Genomic DNA, 15,241 nt, shown 5'->3' with positions numbered 1-15,241 from the left:
CTGGATTCAGCTTCAGCTCCCGCGGACCGAGCGGCAACTCTGCGACGCACCCTGTGAGTGCCTTCTCATTGACTCCTCTGAGTGACCTGCAGAATTAGCAACTCTCCTTCCCTTCATGGATGAGGAAGTGGAAGCTCAGGGGGCTGTGGGAATTTGCCCAAAGTCTCCAAAGTGTAAAATAGAGGGACTAGGTCTGACCTCGGGGCTCCTGACTCCACACCCAGTGCTCTTTTCCCTCACTGAGCTGCTCCCAGGGGTACTGTGCCTGAGTCATTCAGAGCCCTCCCATCCAGCGAGTTATCTCTTCCACCCTCCCTAAAATCTCACATTCTCATGCTTCTGGGGCTGATTCCAACTGGATTTCATCAGAGAACACTTCCATAAAATAGGTCACTAACTCTCCCACCCAGAAATGTATCTTCCTTCTAAACACTCTCTCTCTGCTCTAGAGGCTCAAAACATTGAAACCAAAGTTGCACGATGGGATGATTTATCGGGCTGAAATTAAATACAAAAGGCTATCCTCTTACCCTCTCAGAAGCTGGTTCTCACCTTGTTTTGCTTGGAGCTTGTAACCATTTATGTTTCCTGAGAATAGTTTTAGTTGTCCTTATATTTGCCGGTGGTCTGTGGTCAAAGGCAATAGGAATCTAACCAGTAATCACCTCTCTCCTCTTCCAGAATAAAATAACCAAGAGGTCGGGCTTCTGGGGCTAGTAGGGATGGGATATTATCCTGGGTATCTAAGTAATGTTTACTTCCTTGAAACAGCATCAGAGCAAGCTAAGTGGTTAAATTCTCCATCCAAGTCCCATGGGAGTTAAACACACTAACGGATTGGCACCTCCTTTCGATGTGAATGCAAAGGGTACTTTGAAAATCCTTCCTCCCCATCTAACAAGTCAAAAATTGTGTGGAGGTTAGCATCCCAATCTTTCTCCTCCACCTGTTTCTCCTCTCCATGACAAGGGCCATTCTTACCCCCACTGCAGCAAATTTAGTGGCTGCTGGATCTGTACTCTAGAAGCTTCAAAGTAGGAGAGCTACTTATCTGTAAGATCTAAAAATCAAAACAATTGAACTCATGGATATAGAGAGTAGAAGGATGGTTGCCAGAAGCTGGGAAGGGTAGTGGGCGGCTGGGACAGTGGAGGTGGGGAGGGATGATGGGTACAAAAATAGAAAGAATGAATAAGACCTACTCTTTGATAGCACAACTGGTGATGATAGTCAATAATAACTTAATCGGCCAGGCGCGGTGCTCACGCCTGTAATCCCAGCACTTTGGGAGGCTGAGGCGGGTGGATCACCTGAGGTCAGGAGATTGAGACCATCCTGGCTAACATGGTGAAATCCCGTCTCTACTAAAAATACAAAAAAATTAGCCAAGCGTGGTGGTGGTGGGTGCTTGTAGTCCCAGCTACTCGGGAGGCTGAGGCAGGAGAATCGCTTGAACCTGGGAGGCGGAGGTTGCAGTGAGCTGAGATCGCACCACTGCACTCCAGCCTGGGTGACAGAGTGAGATTCCATCTCAAAAAATATATATAATAGTAGTAATAATAATAATAATAATAATAGTAACTTAATCGTCCATTTTGAAATAAGGAGTGTAATTGGATTGTTTGTAAATGAAAAGATAAATGCTTGAGGGGACGGATATCCCGTTCTCTATGCCTATTCACATTGCATGCCTGTATCAAAACATCTCATGTACCCCACAAATATATACACCTACTATGTAACCACAAAGATAAATAAAAATAAATATATACATACATACATAAAAATAAATGGAACATCCAGGAATAGAAAAATTACAGAAGGAAGATGTATTACTGAGAGCTTAGACAGGGGCTGTTTGTGAGGGAAGAGGACTTCAGAAAAGCACTTGGTTGGGGAAAATTGGTAAAAATAAGACTTATTACCTTCACTCCACCAAGGTAAGTATGAAGGGCAGGGTACAGAGACATTTCCAGGAGAAGAATGAGGCCAACACACATACTGATCAAATGTCCCGTTACAAAATATGCCTATAGAGAGAAGAAGAGTCTGATGAACATCAGTGTTTCAGCACAGGGTTGCCACTGATGGAGGAAGAGGCACCGTGGGAGCCCACCTTCCTGGCACTGGAAGCTGGTGTAACCTGTGCAGAAACCAGCACGGGTGTCCCAGTCTCTAGATGAGTCAAGGATGGGGAATGATTTGGGGACCACAGGAATGCTGAATGCAGTCCCAAACAATGTGCATTCGTCTGCCCAACTTGACCTCTGATCAATTACGTCAATGTACACATCATGCTGATTTTGCTTTATTTGACATGAACTAAACTTTCTTTCTTTCTTTTTTTTTTTAGAGATGGAGTCTCACTCTATTGCCCAGGCTGGAGTACAACGGCGTGATCTCGGCTCACTGCAACCTCCACGTCCCAGGCTCAAGCGATTCTCCTGCCTCAGCCTCCCGAGTAGCTAGGACTACAGGCATGTGCCACCATGCCCAGCTAATTTTTGTATTTTTAGTAGAGACAGGGTTTCACTATGTTGGCCAGGCTGGTCTCGATCTCCTGACCTCAAGTGATCTGCCCACCTCGGCCTCCCAAAGTGCTGGGATTACAGGTGTGAGCCACCATACCCAGCCACCGACATGAACTAAACTTTCACAGAAACTTGGGGACAGGAGGACACTTGGAGGCTGAGCCAGTGCCTTATGTTCCACAATCAGCTAAATAATCATCAAACCTTCACCAGTTAGATCCCAGGACACACTTACTCTGTGAATGTGCAAAATGACCAGTGAAATAAGGAGGATCAAGATCGAGGTCCTTGGTCACACATAACCAACACAAGTACTATATAGTCATATCTCTCCATTTGCCATATCTCTCCATTTGAGCACTAATTCAATGATCATTATTAGATACTTGGACTATCTCAGGGGATGATTTACCCTGGTGTTTGGCAATGGGAAACAACAACCTTAAAACTCTGCTTTATGGGCCTCCCAGAATCAAATGGAAGTATTTCAGACTAGGTCCCAAACTTCTAATTTTGCAGGCTCCTGACTCCTGGAAGCCAAGCATCATTCTCCACCATCTGCTCCTTATTAGGCTAAAATGGCCAGGGTTCTGGATCACGAGGTCATGGGATCGAGACCATCCTGGTCAACATGGTGAAACCTCGTCTCTACTAAAAATACAGAAATTAGCCGGGAGTGGTGGCGGGTGCCTGTAATCCCAGCTACTCAGGAGGCTGAGGCAGGAGAATCGCTTGAACCAGGGAGTTGGAGGTTGCAGTGAGCTGAGATCACGCCATTGTACTCCAGCCTGGCAACAGAGAGAGACTCTGTCTCAAAAAAAAAAAAAAAAAAAAAAAATTAAAAAAAAGGCCAGGTTTCTGGCATTGAAATCTTAGAAACACCATGGTGCTAGGTTATGAGCTGGCATGGGACACCATGTCTACCTGGCTGCCAGGTGTCAGGACCTGGCTGCCAGGTGTCAGCACCTGGTCTGGGTAAGGCAGTGCTCACCTGAGCTATGCATGGCATGGCTCTGGATGAAGGCCTGCCTTACCTTGACCTCAGAAAGCAGTGTTCTTCAAAGCGAGAGGTGGTTCCTGCAGCTGATCTCAAGGCTTGACTACCACCTGCCTGGGTCCATGAGGTCTTCAAAGGGAGCTGGGAAGGGCTTGAAGCCTGGGACTGCCTTTGGGTAAAGAAAGACAGGGAGAGTTCACAGTGTCCTGTCAATCTCAAGGCCTCTGAATAAAATGATCTGAAAGCAGCTGGAGCCAGGGATTGTCCTCAGTGGGCTCGGAGGCAACGGGCCAAGGTACTTTCTTCTTTTTTTTCTTTTGGAGGTGGGCACGGTGCACGTGGCTGCACCCGAAGAGTCAGCCTGCAGACAGCAATTACATATTCGCTAGAATGTTCTGAACTTAGTGTAGGCTTGGATAAGAGAAATGTTACTATTCAAATTTAGTTAACACCCTGGGAGATAGGAGACCCCCCCTCCCCCTGCCACATTCCTTTAACAGATTCCCAGGCTAATCTACAGCAGATAATCATGTCATATGATCAGGTGATGAGTGTGCCATGGCAGATGGCTTTTATCAAAGATGGCCACATCCACGTACATGTGGTTTCATATGTTTCCTTACACTGGGGCATGGGGTCTGTGTTTCTGTACCGTTAGCCTGAGTAGAGCTTTGTAGCTGTCTGACCAGTTGAACATGGCCGAAGTGATCTTGTATGACTTCCAAGGCCAAGTCGTAAAAGGCAATCTGGCCTCTGGTCAGGCAGGCCTTTAGAGACCCCACCATCATGCTGTATGGAAGCCCCAGCCAAGTGTAGCGGCCATGGGAGTCTTCCAGCTAAACTCCAGACGTTACAGAGCAGAAACCAGCCATCCCCAGTGTGCCCTGTCTGAATTCCTCACCCACAGAAACTATCAGAGGTAATAAATGACTGGTTATTGTTTTGAGCCACTAAGCTTTGGGGCAATTTGTTACACAGCCATGGATAACTAATACACATGCTTACCAGAAGGTTCCTTGAGTAAGTCTCTCAGACATGCCTGTTTGTACTGAGCCCACTTCCGAGTCGTTTCCTCAAGGAGGGATCCTGTAACCTGAGCAAACAAAAACATGGTCACCCCCATTGACCAAGCACAGATGTGGCCTTGTTGTCACTTCACACTATGATTCTCCAACCTTCCCACTGAAGTGCCCACAATGGCCCACAGCAAAGAAACAGCATTTCTTCGGCATCTTATGTTCTATCTTAAGAGTACATACAAATTTTACATTCACTCCATAATCTAATCATATTGGCTTTAATACAAATATGAAAAAAATTAAAAACCTTTAAGTGAAGTTGACATTTCAAGAGTACGCAATATTCTTATCCTAAACTTTTGCATCCTCCCACATGAATAGTCGCATGCTTCTAAGACTATGTAGATCCCAAAGAGAGACGCATCACACTAAGACACAACAATGTGACAGAAGGGCCAGAGGATTGCAGAAGCCTGCATCGCCCAGGTGTCTGCAGGTCCAAAGTCAAAGGCTCAAAGGCTCTGAGTAGACAGATTCTCTGCTCTGGAGGTGACCATGATTTTTTCTGCTCAGGTTATAGGATCTTTTCTTTTCTTTTTTTTTTTTTTTAGACGGAGTCTTAATCTGTCACCAGGCTGGAGTGCAGTGGCGCAATCTTGACTCACTGCAACCTCCACCCCCTGGGTTCAGGCAATTCTCCTGCCTCAGCCTCTCCGAGTAGCTGGGACTACAGGTGTGCACCACCATGCTCAGCTAATTTTTTTGTACTTTTAGTAGAGATGGGGTTTCACCATATTGGCCAGGATGGTCTTGATCTCCTGACCTTGTGATCTGCCCACCTCGGCCTCCCAAAGTGCTGGGGTTACAGGCTTGAGCCACTGTGCCTGGCCCAGATCTATTCTTGAGAAGTCAATTCGGAAGTGGGTTCAGTACAAAGAGAAGTGTCTGAGAGACCTACTCCAGCTACTGAGGACTTGGGATTTTTTCCTTTTCTAATATTGACTATTTCATGCCATTCAACCTTGAAAATACAGCACATTTTGGGCTTTCCAGATAACTGGGCTGTGTAACGGCTTCTAGTTGTGTACCTGTACCACTTCTTTTGATTTTATTTTTATTTTATTTATTTACTTTTTTGAGATAGGGTCTCCTCACTCTGTTGCCCAGGCTGGAGTGTGATGGGACAATCTCAGCTCACTGCAACCCCCGCCTCCCAGGTTCAAGTGATCCTCACACCTCAGCATCCTGAGTAGCTGGGACTACAGGCACATGCCACCACGCTCGGCCAATTTTTGTATTGTTTTGTAGAGACAGGATTTTGCCATGTTCCCCAGGCTGGCCTCAAATTCCTGGGCTCAAACAATCCTCCTGTCTTGGCCTCTCAAAGTGCTGGGATTACAGCCATGAGCCACCATGCCTGGCTTTCTTTCGATTTTAAAAGGGGCTTTGTCTTCTATTGTCCATCAGGCACCTGTTGTGGGCCAGGCCTTGTGTTAAGGAGGAATTAAAGAGGATACAGAGATGAGTGAGACACAGCCCCTGCCCTAAAAAGGACTTAGAATCTGCTCCAGAGACGGCAGCTATATAACTGGCTGGCATGCAAGACCAAGGGCATTCTGGTCTGTCGTCCTTGGCTTCCCTATGAGTTTCTGCCCTGTGTGGCTCAGTTTTCTCCATTACAAACCTGAAACCAGGAGTCATCTGCGGCAACTCCCTTCCCCTTGTCCAGGTTCCATCGACCCCACCTCCTTAACGTCTCTCCTATCCAACCCTGTCTTCCCTTTCCTCCTCTGGCCTGGTGCCACCATCCACCCTCCACACTGCTCCACAGTGACAGGAGAACAGGACAGAGCTGAGCACAGGGCTCTCCTCCCTACAGTCTTCCCCTTAAGGCCTGTGGCCTCAGGATTTAGCATCTCAGCCATCCTTGTCCCAAGTCGTGCTCCTTCATGACTTCTCATCCTTGCACTTCCCATTGGCACTCGTTTCTGCCCTCATTTTCACCTGGTGAACTCCTATTCATCCTTCAAGGCCCAACTCAAGCCTAGAGACCCTTGGCCACACTTAACCACTCGTCTCCCTGAGTCTTGAGCTTGTCACCCTTCCCCTGCATGACCCATCCCTATGGCCCATCACACTACAATGTCATTGGTGGGCCACTTATCCATCTTCCTCCCTACCCCATAAGCTCCTTGAGGACTGAGATGTGTCTTTCATCTCTGAATACAAGCCCCCAGCACAGGGCGGGAGTTAATGCTCTTGCTGTCCTTCATTTTCAGAGGCTCACTTGTGGGATGGAGGATGAGGAAGGGTTCAATAAATGATCTGGACTAAGATCACCCAGTTAATCAGTTGGCTTTAAGATTTTCTCTCTTCTCACAAGGGGCAACAAGCTCAAATGCTTTCTAGGGCCAGGTAGATTTAGAGTTATCCCAAAAGAATGAGGTAGGACTGGTATACCAGTAGGGAGTGCAGCAACAATTACACAGCCAACTTTTTGAAGAAGAGCTAGTGTGGTCATCATTAGAACAGCAGTTCCCAAACTTATTGACTCTGTAATTTTTCCATAGCACTTCTAGGCCAAAAGATATATCTAAAGCCCCACTTATTAAGTAAGTAAGTCCAAACAACTTAATAAATATTTACGCCTTAACAGCTTAGTGCCTGCTGTGCATTGCACAACTTCTCAAGCTTTAGGATCAGATCGGATGCCACCACCTTTATTTCCTGTTCCACACTGATTTTTGTGCTATACTTGCTTTTTAGTCATAGGACCTGTGGAAAACCCAGCTTTGCAAAGAAACAACGTCATCAAAAGGGAGGAGGTGAGATCTAATGTCAACACCATGAATACCTTAAGCTAGTAGTTTGCATAGTGTCTGGAAAATGCTACATATCACTGTACTTCTCTTGAAAAATTAAAATATCTCATAGCACCCCTGTGAGTTCACAGTGGTGCCCTGGGGTATACAAGCACACAGTTTGAGAACCATGCGATTATCCAATAAGTAATAATAATGATACAATAATTGGCATTTATCCCTTGATTTCAGTTTCCTATGAGTTTGGAATCTCTATTAATATCTTTCTCTGAGTTATGGCCCAAGAGGAAGCATGTAAATTATTAACATATTGTTTAAAGAAGTAAACATCTTTAATGGCACCATAACTGACTCTAAATCATTTTTACAAATTCAGCAGATGAGTTGCTAACCAAATAATAAGCTTCTAGAATCCTCCAAGTCATCAGTGTAAGATCCACTGGTGGGCAAAGTACTATTTATGACCCCAGGGACCTCTCCGGGACCTGATTAAGGAAGAGACAATAAAATCAGTGTCTGGAGTAATGTTCCCCTATCCTCCATTCTTTGCCATGGCCAATGGCCATAGTCAAAAGCAAAAAAACAAACTAAAACTAAAAAGTACTGAATTTTGTCAGTCTAGGGGAGCTGTACAAACTCAGACTGTCTTCCCAGTCCTTTCCCTAAAGACATAAAAAACACAAGGGGTACATCCAAGTTCAATCACAGCCAGAATCCCAAAGTCATGAGGAAGGAAGATATACGGGTGAATTTTTTTCCAACTGGAAAAGTCCAGCTTGACCTTTATTCCTCTTCCCTTGCATAGGCAACCAGCATCAGCAACGAACTTGGCCGAGAAGGGATTAAGGAAAAGGAAAGAAAAATCCTTATACTGATTCTCTTTAAATAAATCTGGTTTTCTTTGTTAGAGAAGGAATACACTTCACTGTAGATGAAATAGAAATCACAGCTATGCAAAAAGGGGAGAAGGTGAAATTATCATCTCATTACTCAGAAATTACCGTCTACTTCCAGATTCTTCTCTCTGTGAATGAAAGACATATTCATTGTCTTTCTTTTCTTTTTTATTGTGACTTCAAAGGGAATAATATTGTTTCAAAGCCTTTTATGTTTCATTAGAAGACCCATATTGTGAATATATTTCCATTTCAAGAAATAAATAATAAATGAAGTAAAGCATCATTTTAACAGCTACATAACATTCTATGAAAAAATGTGATATAATTTAGTTTTTAAATCTTCTAGCGTTGAATGTCTATGTTGTTTTAAGATGTTTGCTGACATAAATGATGCTGTGATTAAAGTCCTCATAGTTGAACATTTGAGAGCACATTTTTATTTATTCAAATTATTTGAATTTGAATTTCTGGGTCACAGAAACACATAGTTTTAAAGGTTTTTGATTGCCAAACTGTCTACCCTCACCAAAAAAAAAAAAAAAAAAAAAAATTAAAAATTTTAAATATGCACCATTTTACCCTCCTGCCACCCACGTATAAAAGGGCCACAATGTACTTCTCAAAAATCCTTAGATAGTTTATATTTTTGATGCCAAAGCAACTGTTAAATAACTTAAATGAGTGTGGGGGAGAGTGGTGTGGGGATAACACTACTTCCCTGCTTGAATTTAGAAACTAAACTATCCCTGAGAATTTCTCATTAAGTGAATTTTTTGAAGACTTCCTGCCAGAACACACACCACAGTCATTTATATTCCATGCAGGGAAAGAGGCTATGAGCAGAATTCATCATGAAAGTCTTCACAAAGCCTTGTAATATAAACATCTAGAAAAGGAATATGGGGTTAAGATGGAGAACCAAGAGTAAGGTCATCAGAATTACAGACACACCCGGAGGACAGACAGCCAGAAAGGCTCTGAAAACGCAGACTGGGTGGCAGAGAGTGGAAGCAGATGCTGCCAGCAGACATGTTATTGATTATAAAAATACCAGACTGAAAGGGCCAAGGTGTGGCTTTCTCAGCCTGGTAAGCTGGCCTGAGGCTCTGCAGATTCCGCTGTTGTAACATAAATATTCATACATCAACAACTCCCAAGAGCACTCCGGAAGAAAAAACACAGGGCTTCAAACACCCCAGGTAGGCACAACGGCTCCAGTGCTCAGGAGCTACAGCATCGAAGGCAACCATTAAACTCCTCTGAAGTTTAATTTGCCCATCTGTAAAAGGGGCTCAGTAATAACACTCTTCTCAGAGGCTCGTTTTGAGGATTAAGTAAGATGATGTGCGAGGAAGCATTTTATGATAATATCCTGAGCGCTGTCTTAGGGCTTGGCATGTGGTCAGCAGTCCACATTTGTGAACAAAACTACATGATAAGCTGGATACACTCACTCAGTGTTGATATGAGATGTCCAGAGAATGGAAGCAAGGATGAGTGTTCTGAATCAACCCTCCCACCAAGTGGCCCCACCACTAACACACGGAAGTCCTGGGACCAGAGGCAGGCCAGGGCCACCTGCCTTAAGGATGTTCTGGTCACTCGGGGAGAGGCTGCCATGATGGCAAGAATTCCATGAAACCGTTGATTGGGCTCACATTTAAAATCCATGAGGGCCTGAAGGCAGCCTCTAGGGGATCCTGGATATAGGAAATCTGGCAGGGGTTCTCTGCCTCTCTAGTCCCAGGCTTGCAGCAAAAAAGCCTGAGGTGAACCCTCATGAGACCTGGTACCACAGCCTGCCCTACATGGGGGCTGGAGGGGTTTAGAATTCCAAGACCATGAACATGAACAGGGACTCACCCTGCCAGTGGAACAAAGGAGGAAGACAGCCATTCCTTTTTTTTTTTTTTTTTTTTTTGAGACAGATCCTCACTCTACTGCCCAGGCAGGAGTGTGATGGCGTGATCTTGGCTCACTGCAACCTCCACCTCCCGGTTCAAGCAATTCTCCTGCCTCAGCCTCCCAAGTAACTGGCATTACAGGCACACACCACCATGCCCAGATAATTTTTGTATTTTTTAGTACAGACGGGGTTTCACCACGTTGGCCAGGCTGGACTTGAACTCCTGACTTTGTGATCTGCCCACCTCGGCCTCCCAAAGTGTTTGGGTTACAGGTGTGAGCTACCGTGCCCGGCCTGAGCCATTCCTTAAGCTACTTTCTTTACTCAGACAAGTGGAATTGGGGTTCCTTCCCATCATCCTTTTATACTGCCCATAGCCCAGTATCCAAATGGAAACTTGGAAAGAGGACAAAGGCCTAATCTTCTTGGATAGAATAAAGCAAGCTCCCAGCATGCCCAACTATACAGGATAGTTAAATACATTATAATCAATCCTTAAAGCCCTTAGATATCATACCATGGATCTACATTTACTGACATGGACGAATGTTGCTCAACTTCTCCGAGACTCAGTTTAAAAGGGGATTGACAAGAGAACCTCAGTCTATAGGGTTGCTGAGAACACAGAAGGAGATAATATGAGGAATGGGGGGCACCTGGCACTCAACCCAGTGCAGAGCAAGTGCTCCGTAGTGATGTCAGCTGTGTTATTAGTGTATTTTGTTATGAAGAAAGCAGATTACAAAATAATATTTATAGTATGTGCCTGTGTTTGTTTAAAAAAAAAAAAACTGTATGTAGGCCTGGTACGGTGGCTCATGCCTGTAATCTCAGCACTTTGGGAGGCCAAGGCGGGTAGATCACTTGAGGTCAGGAGTTTGAGACCAGCCTGGCCAACATGGTGAAACCCCGTATCTACTAAAATACAAAAATTAGCTGGGTGGTGGCACGTGCCTGTAATCCCAGCTACTCAGGAGGCTGAGGCAGGAAAATCACTTGAACCCGGGAGGCAGAGATTGCAGTGAGCCAAGATCTCGCCACTGCACTTCGGCCTGGGCGACAGAGCAAGACCCCATCTCAAAAAACAAACAAACAAACCAACAAACAAAAAACGGTATGTAAACAATGGTAGAAAAAAAGTCTGGAAGTATAACCCCCCAAATGTGAATGAGGGTGATCTCTAGCTGTTGGAAGTAGAGTGATTTGTAGTTTGCATTTCACTTCTTTGAACTGTATTTTAAAAAAACAATTAGCGTTCTATATTTTTGTAATGGAAAGGAAAAAGGAAACAGAAGGGAAATGAAAGGAAAAATAAAAATGGATTTGCTCAACCTAAATACTCAAAGCTGGGAGAATACTGAAGACAAACAGAAGGATATATGCAGCAATTGTAAATGCTATTTGCAGAATTCACATTGACATGGGGAAATGCTTATAATATGATGCGGGGCTGGTTGGGGGGACCAGGACACAACATGTTTTATGCTTCCTAATATCAGCTGTTGGAAAAAAAAATGCACAGAGAAAAGGTTTGAAGACAATATGCCAAAACATGAACAGTGATTACCTTTGAATGCTAGGATTATGATGGCTCATTATTTTCTTAATACTGTTTTCTCTTTTCCAAATTGCTTACATGAGGCCTAAATTGCTTCTTTAAAAAAAATCAGGAAATACAACTGATAATAATAATAATAATAATAATAATAATGAACTGCTCTTACTTGCTTGATGGAAACCAGCAGGACCAGGGTGAGGAAAGGCCTCCCAGGGGCCCAGAGAGAGCACTTCCTGTGGAAGGAGAGAGGACTGGTCCCCCAGCGGGCAGGGATGCCCATGGGCAGCTCGGGGACGCCAGGCAGAAGTCCCACGCTTCCTCTCCCAGGCCCTGCCCTGCTTGATCCCAGCTTCATCTTCCTCGTGCACCTTCACAAGTAGGGGTACATCTCTCTAGCCATCCAAGATGCACCGCAGGCAGTCTCCTCTTGCATTCCTCTTGGTCCAGAGAGGAAATGTTTGCACAAATCCTCTCCACGCTGTGCCGAGAGTGTCTGAGGCGGTCTAGAGCAATCTACGGAGTCTTCAGAGTTCCTCCTCAGCCCTGGCTCATCCCCCGCCCCTGCCCCCCCAAAAGCAGGGAGATTTTTCCCAGACCTTCCCTAAGTCAGCTGTGCTTTCTGGGACTTCCTCGACAGGCCGAGGAGAAAGAACAAGGCGGTCAGCGGGCTCCACCCTGAAGGTTCTGCTCAACGCACAAAGCTGGCTGAGACAGGCTGGGGTTCAAGCTGCAGAGGAATGGCTGGCAGAAGGTGATGGGCCTCGAGCCAGTTTAGAGGCAGGTGTCTTTTTGAGGCGGGGTATTTCTTTCTAAGGCATTAAGCTTGTCCAGGCTGGGCTGAGGCTAACCACAAAGGCAAAATCTCCTCTGGGTCCTGTTTATGCAGAGACTGCAGGAGAGATGGTTGCTCAGCTCAGGAGAGAACAGCTCCCAGCCCAGGCCATGAAGCAAAAACCCAATCAGCGGCGTAGGTTATGCCTACACAATAGCAAAACAGTGTGTTGAAAAGTGCAACATTCACTCGTCTTGAATGCCCACTTGTTCTAAGCACATGTGGCTCAGCCCACCTGACAGACCCTTTTACGGAATTGATGATACATAACTTACTAACCAGCACAGGAGTACGCTCTCCCCACAACTCACATTGACAACATCTTTTAATCCACCGTCCTATTTCACACATCCTGACAATAACCCCATGAGGATATGATGAATTCTCCATTTGACAGCTGAGAAACATTGAGACTCAGAGAGGTTGGATGGCTTGCCCAAAGCCACACAGCAAGTAAACAGCAGAACTGGATAGGCAAGTCTTCTGACCAGAGTTGCTTGAGCACAGCTACTTGGGAAGGTGCCCTGTCCTGCCCCTGCCCTCTCCGGTGAGTTCTTAGCGGGCTCATCACTGTGCCTCCCAAAGGCTCTGCTTGGAACTTCTTACCCCACCTCTCCCAGGCCAGCTCCCAGCATCCCTGCAATGTCTCCCAGCCTCCCAAATTGGAGGCCCAGGAGGAAGATGTCTTGATCGGATGGAACAGTGAGTCAGCAAGAGGCAAGAAGAACATGTTTTCACTTCATTTTTGGTTTTGTTTTTGTGTTATTTTTTCCTTCCCTCTTCAAGTCAAGCATAGGAACTCATGCGGGGTAACTTTTCAACTGAATGAATTCTGAACAGTTGGGAAAAGCAGCCGTGCTTTTCTTAATAGACATCCCTAGACATCTTAAAAACTCCATGTGACAAGGTTTTAGACCTTAACAATGAAACGCTCAAATAGAACAAAGACCCTAGAAATGGACTCAGAGTGGTGTCACCTCTGGAATCGACGTGGTCATCTCTCTGGGACGGCAGAGAGCAGGATGGAGTGACCCAGAGGGAGAAAGTACCCAAGGGATGGACTTTCGTCATTGAATGTGGCTGCAGCTCTGTTCTGTGAGTGCTCATTAAAGATCGTCTTCCAAGTTGCATGCTGGAAGATGGTCTGTCTTTAAATAAAATACCTGCTTTGCAAGAATATTCTGTCTCATCTCTTGCAACTTCTTCTCAAAAACATCCTTTATTTCTGAAGGGATGAAGGTTGGGGGGGCCACACACGACTTCCCCACCCATTGGCTGGGTGCCCTCTAGCGATGGAACGTGGTAAGGCCTCTTCCCTTGAGCCTGGGCACCCCACCAGGCCAGTGAGAGCACAGGACACAGGTGCTCAGACTTGGCCAGCGGCAAAATACAGATGGAGTGATATTAACCCAGTATCACTGTCTAGCCCAGGCACATAGATTCCAGATTCTGTCTGGGGGGTATTCAGGAGGTGTCTAACACATCATCAACAGCCTGTGTGTTTTCAGGATGCTCTGCAGAAACTTCTGCCCTCACACCTTCATCAGTGTCCTCTGCTCGAGGAGTTCCTTAAAAATCTTGAGCATCACTGCTCCTGCCAGTGCCCCGTTCAGTGAGGGCCTGAGCGATGGTGCCCAGGGTTCTGTCTTCTAGCATCTGCGGCCCCTGGCCTCAGAACTCTGCAGCCAAGTGGGATGCATGCTGCCCTCCCCATTCTGCACAGCACCTCGGCCCTGAGGCAGCCTGCCTGTACCTCGCATCGCCTAGGGTCCCTGGAACAAGCATCTGTTTTCTGTAGTCCTTCTGTACATAGGGCTGGACAAGAAACAGGCCTATGAAGTCCTTGGGATTCCCTGATTCCGGAATCCAACACTAAGGACCTGCTCCATGCAAAAGGCAATGGTGAGGCTGTCTCACCAAGACAGCCACCCAAACAGCCCCTGGTCTTCCATCAAAACCAGCACCCTCCACAACAGCCCAAAGGTGGAAGAAACACAGGTGTCTGAAGAGATGAACAAAATGCGATCCAATAAACACAGGGAATATTATTCTGCCTTGAAAAAGGAAGGACATTCTGATACATGCTACAAGATGCATGAAGCTTGAGGACATTATGCTAAGTGAAGTAAGCAAGTCACAAAGGGACGGATACTGTATGAGTGCACTTACAGGAGGCACCTAGAGTAGTCAAATTCATAGAAACAGAGAGAAGAATGGTGGCTGCCAAGCAGGGGAGGAAGGGAAATGGGAGTTGTGTGACGGGTACAGATGATGAAAGATGAAAAGAGTTTTGGAGGTGGATGGTGCTGATGGTTGCACAACACTGTGAGCGTAGTTAATGCCACTAAACTTTGCACTTAAAAATGGTTGAGATGCCAGCCTGACCAACATGGTGAAACCCCGCCTCTACTAAAAATACAAAAATTAGCTAGGCATGGTGGCACATGCCTGTAATCCCAGCTACTCTAGAGGGTGAGGCAGGAGAATCGCTTGAACCTGGGAGGCGCAGGTTGCAGTGAGCCAAGATTGTGCCACTGCACCCCAGCCTGGGTGAAAGAGTGAGACTTCATATAAAAAAAAAATGATTGAGATGGTCAAGTGTGGTGGCTTCTGCCTATAATCCCAGCACTCTGGGAGGCCGAGGCGGGTGGATCACCTGAGGTCAGGAGTTTGAGAA

The 15,241-nt window shown here is 45.8% G+C and overlaps 1 protein-coding gene across 1 annotated transcript in view; it reads right to left on the bottom strand.

Moving 5' to 3' along the window:
• Positions 1-12,227, bottom strand: part of GLP2R (glucagon like peptide 2 receptor) — a 67,203-nt gene extending 54,976 nt beyond the window's left edge. Inside the window, exons 1-3 of the mRNA XM_002827026.6 lie at positions 11,899-12,227; positions 4,534-4,621; positions 1,926-2,030 (exon numbers count right to left, since the gene is read on the bottom strand). Of these exons, the coding sequence (XP_002827072.3) occupies positions 1,926-2,030; positions 4,534-4,621; positions 11,899-12,087 (382 nt within the window). The 5' untranslated portion in view covers positions 12,088-12,227. The remainder of the gene's footprint in view (positions 1-1,925; positions 2,031-4,533; positions 4,622-11,898) is intronic.
• Positions 12,228-15,241: the final 3,014 nt, after the last annotated feature.

This window comes from Pongo abelii, chromosome 19, assembly GCF_028885655.2.
Source record: "Pongo abelii isolate AG06213 chromosome 19, NHGRI_mPonAbe1-v2.0_pri, whole genome shotgun sequence".
NCBI lineage: Eukaryota > Metazoa > Chordata > Mammalia > Primates > Hominidae > Pongo > Pongo abelii.
The sequence above is the reverse complement of the archived record's forward strand: the minus strand, read 5'-3'. Positions and strand labels throughout refer to the sequence as shown.